We start from the raw sequence: 20362 nt of genomic DNA on the forward strand, positions 1-20362 counted from the left end.
TGATCAATTTTAATATCACAAAATGTAAACATATGCAAAAGAAATAAAACTAAAATATACAAATTTCATGTCTAATAATAAGCATGAAATCAGATTGATTTTCTGATTTGAACTATGATTTCATTTGAAGGCAAAGTAAACCCAAAGCCTTCAGTATCTTAGCATGCAAAACAGCTCTAGGTTAGGTGGTATAGTACATTACTAGATTCTAAATTCAAACTCAAAGCCTGTTGCAGTGACAACATTCTTAGAATGCTTTTAAAAGATGTGTCATTAATAAAATGTCTTACAGCTTTACAACAAACAACTTTACAGTAAAAAAAACATACTACAGTATCAGACATCTGGTATCTCTCCTTCTGGATATGTTGTGGGAAAGAACAAAATATTCAGTCAAACAAAAAGATGGATTCTTTCTCCAAATGTCCCACTTGACTCATTTAGAGATTTTGTTTCCAAATGTCCAACGTGACTCGTTTAGAGATCTTGAAGTACAATAGTTTAAGGTCTTTGCCATCAATAAATGAGTCCTCAATTTAAAATAATTATGGAAGTGTCATTCCTTTATTTTTTTAATGACACAATGATCAAAAACATATTTCACAAGAGACTAAGCTCACACAGTTTGACTTCCATATAGACCAACACAACAAAGAAACAATGAACATCTTGTTTTTCCACACATTAACTTTTGACCACTTTTACTAATGATGAGCAAACCATTCTTATTTTCCTTTCGGCTTTGCCCTTCAGGGGTCGCCACAGAGAATCAATAATGATGAGCCAACAATATACATGTTTTACTAACCAACAAATATCTGAAATGCTACGATGACATTAAGTCATAGTCACATGATGAAAACCTTGGAGACATGGAGCCTAGTCTAACATCTTTTAGATATGTATCTTAGTCTTTATTTATTTACAGGTTTCTTCTTAGAAAAGTGAGTATTCGCTGTACAAATGTCATATAAATGTTCTAACAGGACTCATTTAGTTGCATATATTCACAATTTGAATTTAAAAACTCACATTAAGTATGCTTTTTAGACTTAAAATTTGGCTAATGTCAGTCCGTTCTTGCCCTCAACAACAGACCAGCTGGACTCACTTGGGGAAATGCATCAGCTGGCGCTCAGGTGATACACGAAACCAATGGAAAATGTGTCCAAAAGGTCCAGCAACACTTTTTCTCAGAGGCCAAAGGACCACTTGTTTGTGCTTCATGTTCTTCACTGGTGTCCCCACGCTGTTGTCCATCAGTCCACTGGATACACTGGATGTGTTCTGCTCTCTGTGGACACACCTCGGTCACTGGTTAGTCAGCATTCATCCGAAGTCTCAACACACGTGGGTCTCCTTCTGGTCAGTACCTGTTTTGATGCTCACAGTGCCACCGGTTGAAATCAATGTTAAATGCCACAATACTGCCAGACACCATGCCTGTGACCAAAGTCCTGTAGAGAAGCAAAACCACAAGATTCCATTGTCAGCAAACATTATCTGAAGAATACAAAATCACAAACTAATACTGCAAATAAATTCTTATCATTTTATGTTTATACATATCATTGAAACATCAGTGGTGTACAGTATTTATATTTACTGTAAAAGATTATTTCCATGCATATGAAGATATTGTTAAAATGTGGAAAGTGATGAATGAAACAAACACAGGAGGTCATTCGGGCTATGTCAGTAAATTACTGAGTTCCTCTGAGAACTGAAGTTGACCGTTGACTCCCAGAGAATTCTTGCAACCCCTTTGCTCTTGTGTCAATGGCTGAATGGTATGTAGGAAAAGCAGCTGATTTCACAGGATGGTCTTATACTGCTACACCCCAAGGGCTAAAACTCTGAATGCACAATGAACAGAGATGAATCATAATGCCTTGTCATAATTGGAGTTGGTGTAGGGCTCTCTTGTGTTTCCAGATATCAAACTAATGAAGAAACAAAATACACCTTAAGCAAGTGGTTATTAAGATATTGATCAGTTGAAGAGATTTGTTAACCAATGTTAAAAAGCATGTAGTGCTTCTGTTAGCATATTATCCTCTGGTTTAGGTTGTTAAAGAAGGAGGTCGCTGTTGTAGAACAAACGGTGAGTGCGGGGACGGATTTGGCCTGTAGCTTGATGTGCAGTTTGAATGATCAGACTCTGCAACCTCTCTTAACTGCCAGAGTCACATAATGATGCAAGGCTTACAGCCCCAGAGTTAACACCGACGCCTCTGCGCTGCCATCCAGACACCCATTATGACTCCTGAGGATTCTTGGAGAATGAAAACGTTGAAAACATACTGCTGACCTGCCAGAGGACTCGTGCATTATGCATGTGTGGTTGCTGTTGTCTCTTTATCCAAAATGAGTGGATTCGCAAAAGATACCTTGGTAATTTTTGTTTCTATGGCAACTAAGTTCTATTTAAAACGAAAAGGATGCTGGATGTTCCAGTAACCAAAATGCACAGTGACAACCATGAAACACAAGGATTTCACCTCGGTCTGCACATACATAACAATGCTGAAAATGAGGGAACGTCCACATGAGCACGCACACATACACAGATTTGCTTGTGAGCTCACACATACACACAAACCAAATAGGCAGATAAGCACACAATGATCCTGTCAGGACCAGCACAGCCCCCTCATGCTCTGTTTATCATAAACTAAAATGGCCAAAACATTAAGAAATGTTTTGGTATAAATAATATCTATGTTTCTTATGTAAATGGTAGAGATGAATTAATTAAAAATGTTTACTTCCTGAATTCAGGCCAACATAAGACATTTATAAAATATGACTCAGAAACGATTTGTTAATGTGTCTTAGCACATTGTTTGGAGTCCAACTTGCTAGCGTACAAATGATTGCTCTGACCGTTGATCATGTGACAGATCCATGGCTCGGACACCAGCATCACACCCAGGGTAGATGTAGAGCTGTTTAAAGTCACAAGCCTGCCACACCTCCACCACACCAATTATCCCCGACCTGTGACCAGGTTGTGGCCATCGCTGCTCAGGAGAAAAGCCTGCAGGGAAAGATAAGACTGGTTCAATGTCCACTTCAAACCTTTCTATGCCTTCTAGGAAAATGTATCTGTAACTATGTCACTGAGAGAGAGAATGCTACATGTGGAAGGCATTTGTGGTTGCAGGGGCATTGTAGAATCACATGCCACAGCAAAGTGCTCTTATAGATACGTGACAATTGAAGATGGATTACTGTATTAGGATCACTAGACTGGGGGTATTAATGAACTTGTGTATATTAAATAATATATATTAGTCAAAATCCTTTAAGACTCTTATTTCATTCAATGTTGAACAAAGGTATAGCCATATCACAGTGCAGAATGACAACGTTAAAGCAAATATCAGCTCACCCTGGTGGAGTCATTGACTTCCATCTGTGCTAGCAATTTCCCATTGATGCTGAAGTTGCAGAAGCGGCCTCTCTCATAGTAGATGATGCAGTGGCCCTCACTGGACACTGTGATGAGACGTGGACGCTGATAGTGATCTGGCCCCTCTAGAGCCCGCAACAGGTCCCCTGTGATGGTGTGGACCAGACATGGACCCTCTGCAGCAAGAACACCCACAGACAAACTCAGACAAACTCAGTAGCATATCTTAGATATTTTGACAGTACTGGCCCTGCTGTGGGCTGGTAATACATTGTTAACCTGTGATATGTATGACCAAATGACTTCCTCTATTCTAACAGTGTGGAGAGAGAGAGAGAGAGAGAGAGGAGAGAGAGAGGAGAGAGAGAGAGAGAGAGAGAGAGAGAGAGGAGAGAGAGAGAGAGAGAGAGAGAGAGAGAGAGAGAGAGAGAGAGAGAGAGAGAGAGAGAGAGAGAGGAGAGAGAGAGAGAGAGAGAGAGAGAGAGAGAGAGAGAGGAGAGAGAGAGAGAGGAGAGAGAGAGAGAGAGGAGAGAGAGAGAGAGAGAGAGAGAGAGAGAGAGAGAGAGAGAGAGAGAGAGAGAGAGAGAGAGAGAGAGAGAGAGAGAGAGAGAGAGAGAGAGAGAGAGAGAGAGAGAGAGAGAGAGAGAGAGAGAGAGAGAGAGAGAGAGAGAGAGAAGAGAGAGAGAGAGAGAGAGAGAGAGAGCTGACCTTTGGCTCCACTGATGACCAGACCAGCTCTGCACATACTGATACACACACAACTTCCTGGTCATGACCTGTCAGAACTGCTCTTGGGGCTGGGTAGTCACCTAAAAGATGATACACAATGGCATTAATATAGTTACTATCCAAAAACATTACCTATAAAATCTGGAAACCTGTATTGCATTTCATGGTGTAATCTGTTATATCAATCAATATGCTGTATTGGTGAATTTGGATTTCTGTGCAGTGATCAACACAAAATAATAATGCTATAAAAACAACTACAATGATTATTGCACAAATCTGCTGGCAGGACGATCTCTTTGAATTGTCATGAAATTCAAGGATGCCCACTGACGGCAGTCGGACCACTTGATTTTATCATGTGTGTCACATGATTGATGATGGCCGGGGGAGAGGTTAGTTAGGGGAGTTTCACGGCAACTTAAAGCGTCCTTGAGTGCTGGCAGAGTGGTGTCTGTAGAAGAGCCTGAAAGCGGTGCTCTTTCTGAAAGCACTGATCATCAATATTCAGCATGCCCCAAGCATGTGTCTAAATATTCTGTTTCCTATTAATAATTGAATCCACTGAATCTGTCAGTAAATAACTACCAATAAGTGCTTACGTCTGAATAAAAATAATGAATTGCAAACTAAATCCAATAATTTTGATTGAAAATATCACTCATTGTGATTTTGTTATTTCAAATTAGGCCGCATCCGGTGTAAACGTTCATATTCACTTTGTTTCATTCCATTAGTGATCACTATTAGAATTTAACAGGCAAAGTTCAACCAATTCAGTGAAAGTTTATCCAGGCAAAGTTCAACCAATTCAGTGAAAGTTTATCCACCCTGATGACAGTAAAGCCTGCTAGATGAAGTGGACATGTCATCCCTTCTCCTCCTCCTCCCCACATCATTTCTTCTTCCAGCTCAGCACATCACCTCTGCAGCTGCAATGGTCTAGTCAGTGATCTGGACTGTGATCGATGCAGCACAGTCCCTTAGAGACCAGGACCTGAGCAGTGCTGTCAGTCCCAGGACCCACTGTTGACGGTGGCTGAATAGGACAAGTGTCAGAAAAAGTCTCAGGGGGGAAAAGGGACCTTGTGCGGCTCACCTACCCGACAAAAGATTAAATCAGCAAGCAGCGCATACCCCCACCTTTTACAAGCCCTTGGGATGAGCTAAAGTCAGCTAGCACAATTACCCGGTGCAAAGTCCCCCTCGCACTGGCGTGATATCCTGAGTCTGAGAGGCAGGTCCATGACTGAGCTGGAAGTTATTTTAATTATTGCACATTTAAGACACATGCATCCTTTTGGGGCCCAGGTGAAATCAATTTCATTTCACATCTGTGGGATGAAGGAGCAGTGATCCGGAAGCCTGCTGGGACATTTGTATAACCTTCAACCAGCACTAGATAAAATATAATAAAATTACCCAAATGTGTTTTAGAATGCAAAACACTTGCAACAATTTGAAAAGACAGTGGAGGTTCAGCTCCTCTAAGAATTTTAAATCAAGTTAGGTTATCATTTGCTGCCCCCAAAGTATTTCTGATACAATTTATTGATGAGATATCGATAAAGAACACTTTGATTAAGTTAGAAGCACATCTTGTCTCTTTTTTCTTGAGGTGAGCTATGTGGCACTTTTCTTTTGTCTGTTGAGGCTGCATTATAAGTACTAGTCAAGTAAACATCAGGGGAATAGTATTTTCCCGCTGCAGCAACACAAGCGCTACTGCCCTTGCTAATTGGAGGCAATCAAGCAGAAATTCTTGATTACCTGTTGGAGCTTCAGTGGAGTTAATTAGGGAACACTTACAACTAATCTGGAGCTACTAGAGACTTTGACAATTGGAAACACAACCTCTTTTAGCCCACACACATTGCATCCTCATCCAGACATAAAATTAGAACGCACTCCCCTTATTTCACAACATATATGACCCTCCTATCTTTTGAAGTAAAGAAAACCTTCTTCCCTTATTCTGATGGATTGTTTTGAACTCAGACTGTTGAATCAAACAGCTGTAAGCACACAATACCATTTTGAATGGAAAAACTTCTGTTTGATAAGAGCTACATTTGGTGCAATGGATTACAATAATATATTACAGTTACAGTATGGCGCAGATAAATAATTGTTTTGCTGTCATGGCCCATTACTTGATTTCCATGATGTTTGTAAATTTTACTGATTCCTATACTTTTTTGATATTAACAATGAATATGAGCGTCTTTATAGGCTTTATAGGCTTTTACACTGGTATATTAAAAAATGCTATGCTCTGAAGTGTTGAAATATAGCCTTTAACTTTGTCTGAGAGCTAATTGCACTCTTACTCACTGTTATTTGGGTTGTCACCGATAATATGATGCCTTCCACTCCAGTACCACAGGAGGAGTGTTGCATCCCTTGAACCAGAGACAATGTAGCAGTCTCCTCCGATGTAAGACTCTGATCTGGCCAAACATGTCACCACATCCCAGTGGCCAAACACGATCTGGGTCAACTTGCCTGCCAAGAAATCGTACAAACATGTTTTCTGCATTGCCCAAAATTGCTAGTCAGTTCCTGAAATGCAACATGGTAAAACTACAACCAGCTGTGTCTTCAAGTCCCCCATGATGGTAGTTAAGTGAGTAATGCCAGGAACTCTGCAAAAATATTTCCAAAACTGTTTAAAAAAATGGTTCTCTTCCTTTTTGGCTTGTGACTTTATTAATTTAAATATTTGTGATCACACATCAGAGATTTTAGGATGAACAGAGTTGAGGTCAACCCCACAAATTATATATTTTTTCTACATCTGTTAGTTTGGCCACAAGCTTGAAAGCATCCATTATTTAACAAGAGAAATATTTACATGACATTGTTTTGCTTCAGTCCAATTGTGACCATTTAGATCAATCACTGAACTTCTTGAGTCAGTCACTGACGGTTTCAAAACGGATGGCTGACATGTTGCCTGTCAAGCTGCCAATCATTTACGTAATCATGAATATTTGCTGAAGACATGATCATCTATCTCCTGTTAAATCACTAACAATTAAATGGAAATCAAAAGATATATTTCTCCTTGTTTTTGTTATCACTGAGCTCTCTATTACATCTTTCTATGAGCCTTGTCAGAAGGAGCAGCAACAGCATATTATTCCCATCATAGTCCTCCACACATCAGTGCACACCTATATAGGAAACAGAATTTACACTGCAACCTACCTGTCTCAGAGGAATATACACGAAAGCTCTTGTCCCAGAAGCCACACACCAGTATGTAGCGGTTGTCAGCTGTCACCACAAAACAGTGTGAGGTGATCTGGATGCTCTGGTCAACTAGGTCTGTGATCTGACGCTTGTTGCATCCAGTATTGTTGGCTGTGGGAAAGCAAATAGGTAAAACATAATACCAGTCATCACCAGAGGTCTTATAAGCTTCTTCTTCTAAAAAAAAATTGATATAAGATCCTTACAGATAAAACGGTAATAAAATTGACTGATTTATGTATTTATTTGATGCTGTATTTTCCTTTCAAAACAAGGAAGCTTACTCACCAACCAGAGAATCCATCTCTATAGGCAGGTGATGAGCTTGCTCTAGGGAGTAGCCTGGTGCTCCCCGGAGACCTTGACACACACAGGAATGGATAAGGAATAAGGATAATTAATATATTTCTAACCTCTGCATGTGCGCTTTCTTATATAGACACCCACACAAACACACAGACCCCCCCCCCCCTCCTGCACACATACACACACCTGTTCCTTTTACAGAACCAAAGTTAATTGAGAGTCTCTTCCAAGATATGTAAGTGCTGGAAGTGGATCAGAAAGATTTCCATCTTCCAGGAGAGTGTCAACCCGAATGGAGACATTATACTCAGGCGATATGTTTCTGGAGCCAGTTTAGAAACTGCAACGTCTGAAAATATGGAGGCCTTATTATTCCGAAAAGCCAAACCACATTTCCCTCCTCTTGGACAGGATGGCAAGGCACTGCAGCTGTGTTCATTAGTGTGGGAGCAGTCAGAGCAGCCACACGGTGCAGACTCTTTGGTCCGGAGCTCAGTGTGTTTCTGCAGTGACAGATGGGGACGTGTGAGGAGAATGTGGTGCAGTTGCGCCCTAATTTCCCTGTAACCATTGCTTTGGCCCTCTGACCCTGAGGTGAGGCTGATTCTCAGGGAGGGGCTCTGTGGGGTCATGTGTGCGCACATGTCTGAAAAGGAACATGTGGAAAAACTCATGGTCAGCTCACCTAGGAGGTACTGGCCTCTAACAAAGCCAGCTGGCTACAGCTCCATTATGAGTGGTGAACAGGTTTGTGTGACAGTGATGAAGTGATTTTACAGGGCCAATGCTCTGGTAGGTATTACGTGAAGTGTGGCACACTTGTTTTTACGACAGCATGTGTGTATTTTTGGACATATAACCTGCCATGTGTGTCAAACACTCACCAACATTGTTGTGCCATCGGTTGACAGCAAATAAGCGACTGCAGGTGACAGTGACCACAGCAGGTATGGTGAGATGGGGTAGGGTGTTGGCCGCCACATGCGTTACAGGCGAATTTGATGGAAACTTTAAGACCATGATAACATCCTGTTGCATCTGGTCCTTGAACATGAGAGGACTCTGTGGAAGGAAACACTATTGAGTAGATGAGAAGAGAGATGGGGTGTGGGGAAGGATGGGAGGGTGTGATGGTAGGAGAGGACCGGATAGGCGGGGAATGGAAGATATGAAAAGAAGAGGTATGAAAAGGAGAGGAAAAGGAATGGAAAGAGGCAATTAGTGTAGAGGTTGGAGGAAAACTTGATTCAGACACAGCGGACAGTTTCATGCACTGTGCTCTCCAGACAGTGCAGTCAAACAAGGGGACTGGTCAGACAAGGGTAAGACGTGGAAACTGGGATGAGGTAGGCTGTACACATGGAATGGTGCATGCATGAGACACATTTATCATGTAAAGATTGAAATGAATCCATCTTTAACAACCCACAGTTAAGCTTATGCAAAGTATAGTGTTTAATGAGAGTTTTTCATTAGTTTCAGCCTACATCGTTAATTTTTGAGACTCTGGACAGCAGCAAACTCAAATTCACATTTGGTGGAGTACAAAACTGAAATAAACTGTCTCAGAGGGATCAAAGTTATTTGAACTGAGATAGAAACAGAGTCATGTGGAGATAATGAGGGCCAGGCAGGCTGTTACATGGATTAGTTAGGGAGGAGCAGCTTACCACAGAAAATGGGGAGTTAGTAGTACCAGTAGGGAGCACTATTCCCTTTACCCCGTGGAGATAGAAAACGATAACATAAAACTACTGCTGAAAATGTACTGTTATATTGTAGTCTGTGACCTACATGAGGAAAGCATTTTGAAATATTTATCTTTTCTGAAAAAAGAAGAAGATTGAAGGAAATGTATACGTATGAAAAATCAGGAAACGCTTATCTCGATTTTGTGTCTGAGACACAAAACACGCACCATCCAAGATCACACCGGTCCACAAATCTTTTCTCCCACATACAAACACCACCAGAGGTGGAGTGAATTTCTCCAACATGCTCAGTGCTCTCACCAGGTGTATGGCAGAGCTGCGTGGAGGATGTGGCTCAATAAGCAACTGAGATGGCGTCTGTCCAAAGCTCTGGATCTGTGCCTCCGTGGCCTGCGGGAGAGAGAGAAAGAGGGGGAAGTAGGAGAGAGAGAGAGAGAGAGAGAGAGAGAGAGAGAGAGAGAGAGAGTGAGAGAGAGAGAGAGAGGCTGTCACAATCAATATGCATCAAAGTGATGGGTCAATGCGTTACTTGACAATGCAAGCAAATCCTAACTCAGCCGTGCCTCTGAGGAAAGGGGGAAGCAAAGGGAAAAGGGAGCACTCCCAATCCGCCTGGGTGCTCCCCCTTCCCCCTCGGCCTGCAGAGTCATCCAAGTGTTAGTATGGAAGAGACAAGCCTTTTCCTATTAACATGCTTCAGTTAACCATTCCCATTTCCAGGCGCAGGGGCCCCCATTGCATAAACGTTAACCTGGAGTGACATCCAGCTAGGACTGCAGCAGGCTGGCCTGCTTTCAGATGTTATTGTGCTTGAAACAAAGGAGAGAGCATGTCCATGAACACACATGTGTATGAAACAGAGGCACAAAATCACACAAGCAGACCAAAGCAATTTGGCAAAAGGAACTTTGATGAATGATGATTTACGGGGTCTGAACACTTGTAACTAAGGAAAAAACTAAAAACAGCATAAGTCGCAACCTGAGTAGATGAGAAAAACAATAAAACCAAGCGGATTATTTTACTATTATTAGAAAACAACTTCCTCTCAAATAGATAAAAGATGTTCTTTGCTTCCAATAAGTGAACGAGAAAATCCAGTAAGAGCTGCTGAGCTTGTCTGAAAGTGGGACACTCCAAAGAAGAGGTGATTGATGTGACTGGAGCCACTTCCACCATCAGAGGGGAGCTTGTAGACGTCTGTCAATGCCACTGTGCACAATGGAACATGCATCGCTCAGCCTCTCACCCACTCCTCTGTCTGCCTAGGTGACTATCCCCCATTTTCATCTGCCTGTACACACCACTCACAATCAAAAGGGCCCATTGGGTAACACATGCCACAGAAGGAGATGTGGCATTGCAAGTTTGGAGGTGATACTGAATTAGGACAGGCCACCTGCAATCCCAGCAGTCACCCCCAACACCCCCAGGTCACTTCCCATCTTCCATAGCACCAAAAAAGGCACTGTCCACACCACTGAGCACTATCCCACAGCAGTGTGAGTTTCGTGAGAGCCGGTGAGCACATTTGGCAACCATTAAGTGTTAGCTGGTGTTTCTTTACAAAGCAGTCTGTCAAGTAATAAGTATCTGACATTATGGCTATTTAAGGTTAGGTTTGGGGTGAGGGTCATGATGTCTGTTCAAATAAAGAAATCTGATACAAAGATCAGAAATAGTGACAGAGCCATGTGGAAAACATCATTCTATCGATGATGATTATATTACCAGGGAAACTGCTTTATGTCTCGTTTTGGTGTTCTAAGACAGTTCTAGACAGCCAGCATGTTTTAAAAGAGCTCAAGAGGAATGGATTTGTCTTTTAGTGTTTGTGTTTCTGTGTGTTGGGGGAAATGTAGTCTGATTGTTCAAGGTTAACTCAAGAACATGTTTCTCTACTAGATGATCATCAAAACATGTCAATATCTCTCAGGTGCTTTGACACTAATCCTCTCTGAGGCATGTCAGAAAATGATTTCTATCTCCATCTGAGATGGAGAGCACTTAACAGGCAGTTCATTAGTTTAAGTCACTTCAGGCTCTGCTTTTTGGCTGATAAGTGACACTTATTGCCAAAGCAATGTGGATGATCTCCCCTTCCAGCAACAACTGTTGTGCTTGGGTGAGCTCCTAACATCCATCAGAACATAAGATCACCATGTCTGCATGACTTAGTTCACATCCTCTTTAGGTGCGATCTGAAGATTCCAGGGTGAGAGTGTAGCTTTGTCTCTGTCTGCTCCCCAAACTAGTGATGGAGAGACCACGTGGACGACAATCCCTCAACAGCATCCTCCAGTGCACTCATGCAATGCAGCAACACAACAGCTCTGTCAGACAGAATGAAAACACGGCCTCGCAGTGACCCACTAAACAGTGGGGGATCATGCTGAGTCACAACACTGGGGATCAGCAGTGGCAACTACAAATATGAAGCTGCTACACCTTTCACCTTTAGATACATCCTATAGATTATAGATGCACATCGCCTTCATTAAGATTATTCTGGCTCTAGAAGGTAGACAAATTAACATAGCACACAATTATTATAATAATGAATTAGATTTAGATAGCGCTTTTCTGGACACTCAAAGTCGCTTTTTTACATTGGATCCATTATTCATTCACTCCTCATATATACTTGGTGATGTTAAGCTACGCATGTAGCCACAGCTGCCCTGGGGCAAACTAATGGAGGCGTGGCTGCCAATCTGCGCCTACGGCCCCTCTGACCACCACCAGACAATTACACACATTCACACACCAGTGAGTGCCTCACTGCAGGCAAGGAGTGTAAAGTGTCTTGCTCAAGGACACAACAACAAATGACTTGGCAGGAGCGGGAATCGAACCGCCGATCTTGAATAATTGGACCACCTGCTGTACCACTGAGCCACCGCCGCCCCATGTAGCTGTGTTTTAAATTCTGGTAATTTTTTTGCACTTATAGATAAAATTGTTTAATATGATTAGTTTTCTGTCATTCTTAAGTTCAAACAAAGAATATTATCCCAAAGGCTTTTTTTTTGTAACTGACAGCTTGGGTGTTCACATATTCACTATTGTGCGTGGAAGAAGAAATGTCTCTGGTGACATTAGGAATGCTACTGCTACTACTGCTACTATTACTACTACTAATAGTACTACTACTGGTTTGAGTCCCACTCTATGCAGAGTTTACATGTTCTCTCCGTGTCTGCATGAGTCTCAAATTGCCTGTAGGAGTGAGTGTGTGCATGTGTGTTCGTCTGTCCTATATGTGGCTCCACAATGCACTGGGGTCCCGCCTGGAGTGTCCCCTGCCTCACACCTCCAGTCAGCTGATATAGGCTCCAGCATTCTGCAAACCGCAATAGCGGACGATATAGAAGGTGAATGAATGAATAAATAACATTAAGGTCAAGCATTTAACCACTTTTGTTCCATTGGTATAGGAGTACTAGGGTGAAATCAATTTAATGTATGTGAGATGCTTCAAAGCTCTGCACTGGCCAGCTCAAGCTCACTTTGTTGTCTTTGTTGATTCAGCGTCGCCGGGAGGGGCTGAAGAGGAATAGAGTTCCACTGATGAATAATTTGCCTGTTTACTTCTGAGTGACACTGCAGGGTCTGAATCAAGGGGTTGCTGTCATGTTTTTCCATAAGAGAAGGCTGTCAGGAGGAGCATCACGGAGGAGGACTGCTGTTTCGGCAGCGTGCCCAGTAGAGCTGTCACCATGCCCTCAACCACAGGCCCAGCGGTATGTCAGAGGTGTCATCATTTTCATCTGACACACCGATGGAAATTATGTCTCATAACCCCTAATTTCCTGACATTTTAAATGCCTTAATTGTTATGACTAATACCAGATCTGCAGTTTCACCTGTCAGGCCCAGAATGAATCAATACCCTTGAGTCAATTGTCACATTTCTGCAGGTCTTTGCTTGACATTCATTGAGCACTCTTCAACGCTCCACCACTCCGACTCAAACAGCTCACTGACTGGCCTCTCTGGACAGATGGATTGGTAAACAATCCATCCCCATAAATGTGGTATTTATGGCACATTTATGGGGAAAACTCCACCAAAAACTGTTCTGCTAATTTAGATTTTGCACGAAATTGTTGAAGTTATAGCACATACGTACATTCAATCATAGAAGCTTACAGAAATGCTCAGGCAATTGTAACACTTAAAAAATAAAAATAAGCCTATTCTGCATTACATTTTTGAATGGGTTCAGAAGGCAGTTGGAAGATGTTTCAATGTTACAAATTATTGCATCATTGTTGCAAAAATCAGTAGCAAATTCCAAAGATTGTGGAGTAAATCAGTTCATTTAACTTATCACATTTAACACTTCTCTGCTCATAATGCATTTTCAAGACATAGCTAGACATACAAGATTAGATTTAATGTTGCAGTAGTAGGAGGAAAAGATCTGGAATATGAAACAGATGAAGGTATGAAAGCTTAATTAGTGCTCATCATACCAGCATTGCATCAGTTGCAATTAGCTGAGCCAATTTTTGTCTTCAGCACAAATACATTCATGTGTCACATTGATATCAACTGGGCACAATTAGGGAGTCTGAGTAGCAGGCTTCCTAATGTGCAACTAACTAACGGTACTGTCATCTCTCTGGGTAACAGTCAGATGTAAGACAGCTGAAAACCTCTCAGCCTGATGCAAAACTAAAAAAAAAAAGGAATCACCTAAACCTTTTTCAAAATGATGAAAACTGAACCTTTCACAGCATGGTTTGGTAATTAGATTGGTCAAATCTTCTGCAGGTAATTTGCATATTGGTCACTTGATAAATAAAGGCGCCCCTAGAAGTGACAGTATATAAATGACTTGTTTTGCAGACAGCAGATGGTGAATATCACAGAGAGAGAGAGCGAGAGAGGAGAGAGAGAGAGAGAGAGAGAGAGGAGAGAGAGAGAGAGAGAGAGAGAGAGAGAGAGAGAGAGAGAGAGAGAGAGAGAGAGAGAGAGAGAGAGAGAGAGAGAGAGAGAGAGAGAGAGAGAGAGAGAGAGAGAGAGAGAGAGAGACTCACACTGGAAAGTACCACAAAGCGCACCAGCTGCTTTAGTCTTTGGCTCCCTTTTCCCTCTGTGCAATTAAGCTATTCACAAGAAGTACGGTCGAGCTAATAGATATTCAATTAATTAGTTGAGAACAAGAGGATTCACTCCCTCATCTATTGACTGAGAGACCTCTGTTGAATGATCAATGAGCTCAATTTGATCCATTGATCTGATTAAGTGAACCAAGAAAACTTAGTTTCTTTAGGTCTCAGAAGAAAAAACTTAGAGGGTGGATACATGACTAATGTGGACAGCTGTTGAAAAATTGTTGTTTAACTGAGAAATAGGCAATTAATAACTCAGGTCATCACAAAATGACATTAACCTCAAGGTGAACTTGGTGAGTCAGCAGCTCTGCCTGATTCTCACGAGTGTATTTGCATGACACAGCAATTGATTGACAGATGAATGATATGAATGTTCCCTGAGCTCTAGCACATGCATGCCAGGACAAATGCAGACAGGAAGTTGTTCGTCTGTGGCAAATAAGACAAGGGGAGGGGATTGACACCAAACAATGCATGTGTGTGCCTTACCTCTTTGAGGGAAGGGTCAATGATACTGTCCAGCTTAGTAGAGCCTTCGTAAGTCAGGTAGTGAAAGACGTTGAGGGCACGTACTGCCTCTGGGCCCCGCTGCTTGTAGCCAAAAATAAGGTCGATCCACTGATGCAGCTGACATGACACAAACTCGCTTTCCAGGGCCTGCCAGAGGAGTACAGGGCAAGTAGAGGTGAGAAGCATACCAGTAGCTCTTTGGGGTAAAGGGTATAATGCACGTACTTCATACACAACACTGCACACAAGAAAACACCATCTACTTTTCTGTATACAGATGACCTACCAGGGCTTTATCACGCATAGGACATCACAAACCTACGTATAGATTATAGTATAGCTAGAGTACAAACTTCAAGTCCAAACAAACCTATTCATCTCTATTCAGCTCTGAACAGAGATGAATAGAGATGAATAGGAAATATATGTTTTGCTTAATTATTTTCCATGAAATTAAGGAAAATGTTGAAAATAATTCACAATGCTAATTTGCATTAAAATATAATGGTTTAATGGATTTGTTTTGTCCAAATCTACCCCCAGCCACAAAGGTTTATAGAAATCAGATAATTATGTTGCTTCTGTTAACAGAAGAACAAACAATGACACCAACAAAGAGACACATGAAAACATGAACTCCTTGGTTTAGATAATTAAAAACTAAAAACAGTTTGAAGGAAAAAATAATTAACAGGTATTTAAATTTTCATACTGCACTAGCACATTACAGAAAACAGAAAAAGAGGCTGCATCCCTTCATTTTCATCAGCTCTAAATTCTCATGTCTCGTCTCTCTGTCCGCTCAAAATTCAGGTCGATTACCTTTGCATGGAGAAAAGAAAACAGCTCAATACTAACAAGAATCAAATTGACGGTAAAAATGTCTGCAGTAGCAGCACTGATAAATCATCCGAGAAGGTGAAAAAATACTAATTTTTTAATTTTATTTTCTTGGCCATGTGAGATAATTATCATAAATATATCTATGGAAGTCTTGAAGTGAGGGTGTTATGCATTGTTCTGCATATTACAATAGAATTCCCATGCATGCTGGTGTAAGGCTTTTACACTCCTCCCCTCCCGTCAGGAATAACAGCCATTACCAACAAAGCCTGCTCGAGCACACAGAGGCAGAGTTTGCCACAGGGCATGTCACTACAATTGAAAGTGGCACATGCAAAGATGGGAAGAGGGAGGGAGGCAGAAGGAGGAAAGGAAAAAAGACGAGAGAGACAGAGGGGGGAGGCAGGGAGATATACTGACAGAAATGAAATAATAGAGGAAGCAAGACTGTGGCTAGCTATGAAGCAGAGCAAAAGAAAGAAAAAAATGGTGGCAGAGGACTATTATTTTCTGGGCATGTGAATACACTGGTCTGTGAATGTAACGATGCTAGGCAACATCACACATGTATCCTTCAACTGCAAGAAAATATTTGCTGTAATCCTTTTGTCATCCTCTCTCCTTGTTTTAGAGATGCAGACATTCACGTAACAACTCCTAGCCTCTACCCTCTCACTCCCCTCTTGCCTCTCCCCCTCTCCTCCACAGTATTGCCAGTACACAAGCCTGGTAGAGCTTGAACAGGAAGTCTGGTTAGAGCACCGAGAAAGGTCGCCTCCATAAAACCAGCCCAGATCTGTCACTCTAGCTGAAAAGGTCAAATGTGTTCCCATAGCCTCTATCTAGCCATGGTCCAAAAACATTGTAAAGCCTAAATTCAGGACACATAACATGTATTAAACTCAAGGTCTACCAAGCAGCACTACTGAATTTTTTCTATTGAAGCGCTCATCGAGCCTAATTTAGAGAGTGGGGGTGCAGCTGTGGTTCAGGAGGTAGAGTCGGAAGGGACCTTGGGACCTAAGACTGAAATGCAATTTGCTGTTCCATTGCTGTGTGAGTGATTGTGTGAATTTTTAGCATTTCTAATGAGCAAGTGGTGTAAATACATTGCTGAAATAATTATAAGATTATCCATCTTGTAACATCTTGTAGCTTTTTCAGCTTCAACAGCCTGACTTCAGTGTTAATATCAAGCATTATTAAAAACATTAGGATATGTGCATCTGTACTGTTCAAACTAGATGCAATTGCCATTCATCAGTTAATTGTGTTAGCATTTTTTTAGCTCTTTTTTTAGGCCTTGTGTGGAGGACAGCTGTGGAGTTTAGTAAGTGATTCCAGATTAAATAGAGAGCAGAGTTTATCTGAAGGAAATAGATGGGCTGGATCTCCATTTCTGTCTTTGCTCTCCTCCTGAAACCTGCTGGGATTTGTGGACCACATGTTGATAGGATGTCTGCGTGAAACGTGCATACAGGAATTCACACAAGGGTAGACGGAACGTGCCCTGCCAAAGTGATGAGGCCCGGCATTAGAGAAGGTAACACTATAGGGTAAACTCGCCTTCAGCCCTGTCCTTTAGTGACATCACTGGGATCAGGGGTACAATATTCTATTGAGCAATGCACTTTATTAGATGCTTCATGAAAGAAAAAAGGAGGAACAGATGTGAGGGGTTACAAAGATGAGATGGCAAGATGGTTTCAAACCGTGCTGTGAGAAAAGGGTAGAAAAGCTACATGTAGATCATTCATATTAGTACATAAATTACTTGAGTAGATTTTTAGAATGTAAACTATTTTCATATGCAATACATGAGGGTGGAACAACATAGTAGAGTAAAAATTACCAAGTTTATTGTTAGAGTGAATTGGACAAGAGTCTGTAACTTTTCACGCTGTTAACAGAATTTGATACAAAGGCCAATAATAGAAAGACACTAATGTCTATGCAGGAGTCTCATGGGAGACATGTTTTAATATTTTGTGTGGCTAAGAAAGACAGACAGACAGATAGACAGGTAGATACATACATACATACATACATACATACATACATACATACATACATACATACATACATACATACATACATACATACATACATACATACATACATACATACATGCATGCATGCATGCATGCATGCATGCATGCATACATATACTTTATTGATCTCAAACTGAACAAATGCCCAATGTATACACATGATTAATTTTGGTTGGATTAAAGTAATTTACCATCTGGCAGATTCTTACCATTCTGTTGATCCTAACAAGATCTTCAGGCTTTTTTGCCCAGGCTGGAAGGTCCACATCACACACCATGGTCCCGTCATCCCTCATTCCCAGGTGGTACCCGTTACTGTTGACAAACATCTCTGGCAGGTAGTAGAACTCAGGAATCAGTTCCTGCATTTTTTAGAAAGATGTTTTACAGCTCACTGACAGATCATGTTTATTACTACAGTTTTCACAGTGTAATCGCTAGACGATTCCACAGAGGGCAAGAGGACAGAGACACAGAAAAAGTAGAAACGCACTGTATCCCACTGAGATGAAGTGAGAATTCAAGGGGAAAGGTAAGATAAACAAATGAAACAGCAGGTATTGAGAAGGTGATGAAAGGTGCAAGTCCAGTTATTTCAGGCAGAGGTGTTGGGTGTGTTAAATGAAACTGGAACTGAGCTGGGTTTTTCTGCCTGGTCTCTGGGCTCTTGTGATGAGGTCAGGACCTTGCAGTGGTGGTGAAGACAGGTTGGTGTAGGAGGCCTCTACATAAAGGCTGGTGTGATTCCATACATTAGAGAAAAGAGCAACTGTTTATCCTGAGGACACTTCATGTTGAGTCACTGTCCTGGTATTTTTGCATTTTTTTAACCCATTACTTAGTCATTTTCTCACAATATTTTCCATACCTACCTTAAACATCAGCTGCACACACTTGTTTGAGATATAGTCAATCACTACAGTAATGTTAACTTTGGCTAAAATAACAATAGTGGACATTATATTAAATGATGACCTATCTTTCAAAAAATTGATCAGTTTTGACTGTCACATCAGTAATTTGTTAAATGGTTGCCTTCTGGATGTCGAGCTGTCAAACCAATATTTACGACATGCTTTGAAACTGTAAATTGGATCAAAATGCAAACTATCAGCACAGTCTGTAAGTAGGAAAAACTATTTTCAGTATAAACTACTGCTTATATACTTTCTGTGAATGCAAAATGTCCATTCTCATCTCTCACTCTCCTGATCATAAGGTTAAGAAAGGATGAATGAGACAAGCTGCTGCACAATGAGGCATATGCACATGGGGAATGTCGATCCTCCGCTCTATCCTCATTATAAAGCACACAAGCACAAGATGAGTTGAATTTTTTTCAGATGAGATTATGAGGAAAGTGAAATACTGTATATTAACTTCTTGTATCATACTTGTTTTATGAATGCAGTGTTTGTAAGAATCATTGGCTCCATAGAGCTTTATATTGCCTAGAGGATATATAACACATTGAACCTTGAGGCCCTCATAAATCAGTGGATTTTGAGAGTCACTTAGCATGACAAGGTACAGGCCAGTAACACTGCTGGTCTGCTGTTGGTCACATTTCACCCTCTACACGTGTCAGGGATTGGAATGAAGTAGCCATCCCTGTTTCCCTTGGTCTCTCACATACGCTCAACCGCACTTTCCCTCTACATTTTCGTTTGTAAACTTCCCGTCGTAACTCACCGCCAAGCCGTTAAACCTGCCAGCTCTGTTTTCAAGAGACCCTCCCATGGCAGCCATTAATTCTGCAACAGGATCGTAATGGGCTAACAAGTCAATCACACAAGCCTCCATTGCTTTACACTGTGTCACCTTAATGACATGTTCGTCAAAATCTGTCACCAGTAGAGTGCTGCTGGATTCCTTCAGACGGCATGGTGGCAGCTTGTGTGTGAGTGAGAATATGCGTGTGTGTGTGTGTGTGTGTGTGCCCACTACCTCCTAGAGAAATCTGCCTCTCCCTGCCCATGGTGATTTTTCCAGATTAACAGAAATGTGGCATGCACTGAAATAATTGAGAGGTATGGATGCACAATAATGATGGGGTGACTGAGGAGGCGAGGGGCCTGGCCAGTGCAGGATTGTTTCTATTTGACTTGATCTTTAAAGAGGTCATCCTCATCAGGGGCTAAGCCCCCTTCAGTCTTGTCGTCGTTATTGTTGGAGGAGGATGAGGTTAATGAAGGAGAGACCCTGGTAAAAAACAAACTAACTTTTAATCAGTAGCTTGATGGCCCTCTCAGTTTGGTGGGGTGACGCTGACTGTAAGCCCAGACTCTCACCTCAGTCTCAGTCTCTATATAGTGTTTGCGCATGTGCCTGTTAAATGTTTGGCTACCTTTCTGTTGTCATGCAGAGAAAATTATGCTTTAATTTCCTTACATTTTCAATAGGGATACATGGAGATTT

At 41.5% G+C, this 20362-nt stretch overlaps 1 protein-coding gene across 1 annotated transcript in view; it reads right to left on the reverse strand.

Moving 5' to 3' along the window:
* Nucleotides 1–1317: 1317 nt before the first annotated feature.
* The window catches only part of LOC137596185 (neurobeachin-like), a 196958-nt gene continuing 177913 nt past the window's right edge, over nt 1318–20362 (reverse strand). Inside the window, 13 exon segments of the mRNA XM_068316497.1 lie at nt 1318–1457; nt 2887–2996; nt 2999–3040; nt 3395–3591; nt 4124–4150; nt 4153–4224; nt 6479–6649; nt 7355–7510; nt 7688–7759; nt 8590–8782; nt 9718–9807; nt 15030–15197; nt 18154–18306. Coding sequence (XP_068172598.1) covers nt 1367–1457; nt 2887–2996; nt 2999–3040; nt 3395–3591; nt 4124–4150; nt 4153–4224; nt 6479–6649; nt 7355–7510; nt 7688–7759; nt 8590–8782; nt 9718–9807; nt 15030–15197; nt 18154–18306 — 1542 coding nt within the window. The 3' untranslated portion in view covers nt 1318–1366.

This window comes from Antennarius striatus, chromosome 6, assembly GCF_040054535.1.
Source record: "Antennarius striatus isolate MH-2024 chromosome 6, ASM4005453v1, whole genome shotgun sequence".
Classification (NCBI taxonomy): Eukaryota; Metazoa; Chordata; class Actinopteri; order Lophiiformes; family Antennariidae; genus Antennarius; species Antennarius striatus.